Below are 3,630 nucleotides of genomic sequence, written 5' to 3'. Positions count from 1 at the left end.
ATGGCAGCATAACTGACGGCTGGAGAAAGAGAAATTTCTTTATTAAATGAATTGGTGTTTTTGTGGTCTAATTATCATTTCATCTACTACTCATTGATCTAATCCATTTCATCTAAGTAATGTAGTGTAACAATTTTATTTTATTTTCTTGGTCATTTATGAAAGATATTGACTAGTCTTCGTTGAAGCTAAAGAATAAGAATGCCTTGGTACTGACATGATTCAATGTGCCACTCGATACATCAGATTATTTCAGCATCTTGGAAAAAACTTGCACCATTGACCTGAAAGAAGCAAATAGATATTGCTTCAGCGCAATCTTCAGCAAACATCTAACACTACATATGGGACCGTAATCATTATTCTATGCGACACGGGCCGCGCACCTAGCCAATACCTACATAATAACAATTGGAAAAATATTATGAAACATATTTATAATCGGAATAACAGAAAAAGATGGACGTGGCTATAGTTGTGCACGGCACCTTTAAGGATTGGCAAGCTTTTGGCCTTGTATTTCTAGGTTTTCATCAGGTACATTCGATCTTATTGGCGGGTTGAATTCATGTACCCAATGGATCCTACGCCCATATGGAACAAACATGCTCAGGAGAAAGAACATAGTCTAGGTGTACATGTACAGTGGGTTGAATTTTACCCTCATCATTTTCCTACATGCTACATGCGTCTGCGCCAAATAGTGTTACAACACAAAGTTATGAAGAAAAATTACATTAAATAAACCTTTTTTAGATATACCACGTGGGAGAGGTTCTTCAGACATCCCCCCGCACACACACGCTCACACACAATACCTCATTGCTGTCCCCAGAAGTTACCTCATCAATCCCATGTTTTTATTGTTGTGCATAAGACAAAACAACACTTAAAAATGTAATAACTTGTACCTTGTTACAAAGGGGGAAGGGGGTTAAGGGGGATCTTGCAACCCCTTTCGAGATCAGATACTTTGTCAGTTATTATATTAAATGCGTTACATACTTTACACGTAGACTTATAATACTTTCTTCTGACCCACGTTTGGCCGGTCCATGACCATGGGTTCACCCTTTTTAGATTTCTTATCTGTATTAGGTTACGACTTACTACTTCAATTAAAATTTATGTTAAGACTGCTCCTATTCCTAATGATGAAACGAGTCCCACAGTCTGAGAATCTAACTTAGACCCTGGTCTAGTTCTAAAAAGTTAGATCTAGATAAAATCTACACTTAACTGAATACCCTGCTATTGCATGTTCAGCATAATTAACTTACTAAGTAGATCTACACGATCAGCTCCATTGCTTTAAAGTTATTGTCATTCACTTGTGCTTTTGTAGGGTTCTAATAACTGTTAGGATTAGTGATATGTCGCCAATTCAAACACTGATGAATTTCTCAGAAATGGAGCTGTTTCAGAGCAACAAATTTTCAGGCCATTGCTAACTGTTAGTTTTTTGTTGAAATGTCTAGTTTCTTTAGTGCCTGCATTAGTTTGGAGGGAATTTTCCTCGACGGTTGCTTTCATAGGCCGAAAAGCCCCATCCTCATTTTTTGCCCTGACCCTAGTTATTTGTTTGACGTTTAAGACCTCGACCTGTAGATTATCTGTGATGAATTTGCTAAGCTCCATGGTATCGTGGCTGACCCTGTCTGCGGGTACCGTTGCATCACTCTCCGGGATATTAAAGAGCATCAGTGAAGTTTGGCATCTCTCGCGTTCCTTGAGTTCTCTGATGATTTCAGTTGCAGATGCCGAATTGTTTTGGAGGCGGTCCACCTTTGTTTCTAGTTCTTTAATTGTGTTCTTCATGTCAACCTGTGTGGCCATCAGCGTTTCTACATTTCTTCCGTCTTTATCTGTCTTGTTATCATGATTTTAAACATGTCAGATAGGTTTTTTACTTCTCGCCGACACCCTCTGCAGTACCATGCTACCCCTGAGTTCCCTTCTCTGATGACCTCGTATGTTGCGTCGGACACCTCTTGGCACTTGCAGTGGAACCAATGAGTACAGGTGTCGCATTCAATTGCCGCATCATCGCATTATGTTAAATCTTGTAAATAATTGAAATATCTTGTAATCTTGTCATACCAAGTATGGGGTTGCTAAGAAATCTGCTTGAAACTAACTTCATTGATAATAACCAAGAGGCAACATCTTTCACAGTTATCATGAAACAGTAAACAGTTATATGCAACACTGCAGTATAGCTTACGTACCTCTAACTATGCTTGCAAGCTTCAGGTTTTTGAAGCCTCTCTTGGCTCCTTTTCCCTAACAGGTAAATTGGGTGGCAAGCTCAGTCGTCATGGGGATCCTCATGATACGCCGCACAATTTCCTTAGTTGATCCTCCTCCCGTTTCATGGAGATATGCAATCTAAATTAAAATGCATAGGGGTTAAAGTAAAGTAGTAAACGTCTGACATATTTATAATTAATATAAGACATTAACAATATCAGATTTATTATTTAGGTTGATTATTTTGAGAAAATAACTTACAACCAAACAGTATATGGCTATATTAACACATGCAGGCTTTTACGAAATTCTCTAATGTCCCTTCTTTTATGAAAGTGACATTTTTCGCATGAACGAGTTAAATAATATAATCTCTTACCATTGCGGTTTCTACAGCAGTATCCTGTAGCGATAGTTCGATGTTCTCCACATCTTCCATGGAGGCTATTGGTAGCAGACTCTTTACTGCTGCTGGTAATGCGTACTCCGGTCCCTCTCGTGCACCCTTCAGCAGCTGGTGTAGAATTTTTCGGTTTTGTGCTACGTCATCACGCATTGCCTCAATCATGAGCATCAGCTGCCGTTCCACTGCTAAAATATCAGAACATTACGCATAATTTATTTTGGCAGTAACTTTAGGTATATAACAGGGCTTGAAACTATTGCTATCTTATTTACTCGAAGCTAGTAGAAATCTCTAAGGGCTAATAGAATTTTCAGTCCTTTTCGCTAGTGTCGGTAATTAAGTGGTGGCCTATAATTTATCTGAATAGATCTGAAATGTTTTACCTGAGCATGTAGCTCTCTGGCGTGCCTCCTGTACTGCCTCCTCAGCCACAGGCTTACTCTTTCTCAGCATTAGTGGTGGTGATGGTGAAAGCGGCAGAGCATCTCTCTCCGTTGCTTTCTTTTTTTGCCGGTGAGAATCATCCAGGTCACTGTCCGATTCAGCGATGTACCTTAAAGTAGGCCTATAAAGTAGTGAGACAGCATGTTATTTGTGTAAAATACTCTAAATATACGGCTATTTGAACCGTACAATGAACAATCAATCATCATTAATACAAATTTTCAACACATCCACAGTTACACCAAATCAATATTGGAGAATTTATAAATTCATTATTACAGAAAAGTATAATAAATGCTGCTTACCTTTTCTTTCTTTTCTGTGTGTCGCAGTCCTCCTCTGACTGCAGGTCGGACGTATATTCGGCCTTTCTAAGCTTGCCTTCCTTCCTTCCAGCCAGCCTTCTTTGCCAAGCCTTCTCATAATTACCTGAATGATGAATTATGTAAATATAGGGTTTGAAATTGTTGCAGTTTGAGGTGACCCAATACCAATTTTACATTTAGCAATTAGACATTGGTTGCAACTTC

The 3,630-nt window shown here is 38.9% G+C and overlaps 1 protein-coding gene across 1 annotated transcript; it reads right to left on the bottom strand.

Moving 5' to 3' along the window:
- Positions 1–2,283: 2,283 nt before the first annotated feature.
- Positions 2,284–3,109, bottom strand: LOC106815139. The gene is made up of 3 exons (XM_014819572.1): positions 3,040–3,109; positions 2,630–2,841; positions 2,284–2,388 (listed from the first exon to the last, which is right to left on the bottom strand). The coding sequence occupies exons 1-3, from the start codon at positions 3,107–3,109 to the stop codon at positions 2,284–2,286; spliced, it is 387 nt and encodes a 128-aa protein (XP_014675058.1).
- Between the last annotated feature and the right edge of the window lie 521 nt (positions 3,110–3,630).

This window comes from Priapulus caudatus, unplaced genomic scaffold (genome assembly GCF_000485595.1).
Source record: "Priapulus caudatus unplaced genomic scaffold, Priapulus_caudatus-5.0.1 Scaffold1049, whole genome shotgun sequence".
NCBI classification, from domain to species: Eukaryota; Metazoa; Priapulida; class Priapulimorpha; order Priapulimorphida; family Priapulidae; genus Priapulus; species Priapulus caudatus.
This window is presented reverse-complemented; position numbering and strand designations above follow the sequence as displayed.

Excerpts from the sequence above, each read along its gene's own strand:
- LOC106815139 (XM_014819572.1), bottom strand. The coding sequence starts at position 3,109 with ATGCTGAGAAAGAGTAAGCCTGTGGCTGAGGAGGCAGTACAGGAGGCA. Across the intron at positions 2,842-3,039 it reads CCAGAGAGCTACATGCTCAG|CAGTGGAACGGCAGCTGATG; the intron begins GTAAAACATTTC and ends CTGATATTTTAG. Across the intron at positions 2,389-2,629 it reads CTGCTGTAGAAACCGCAATG|ATTGCATATCTCCATGAAAC; the intron begins GTAAGAGATTAT and ends ATTTTAATTTAG.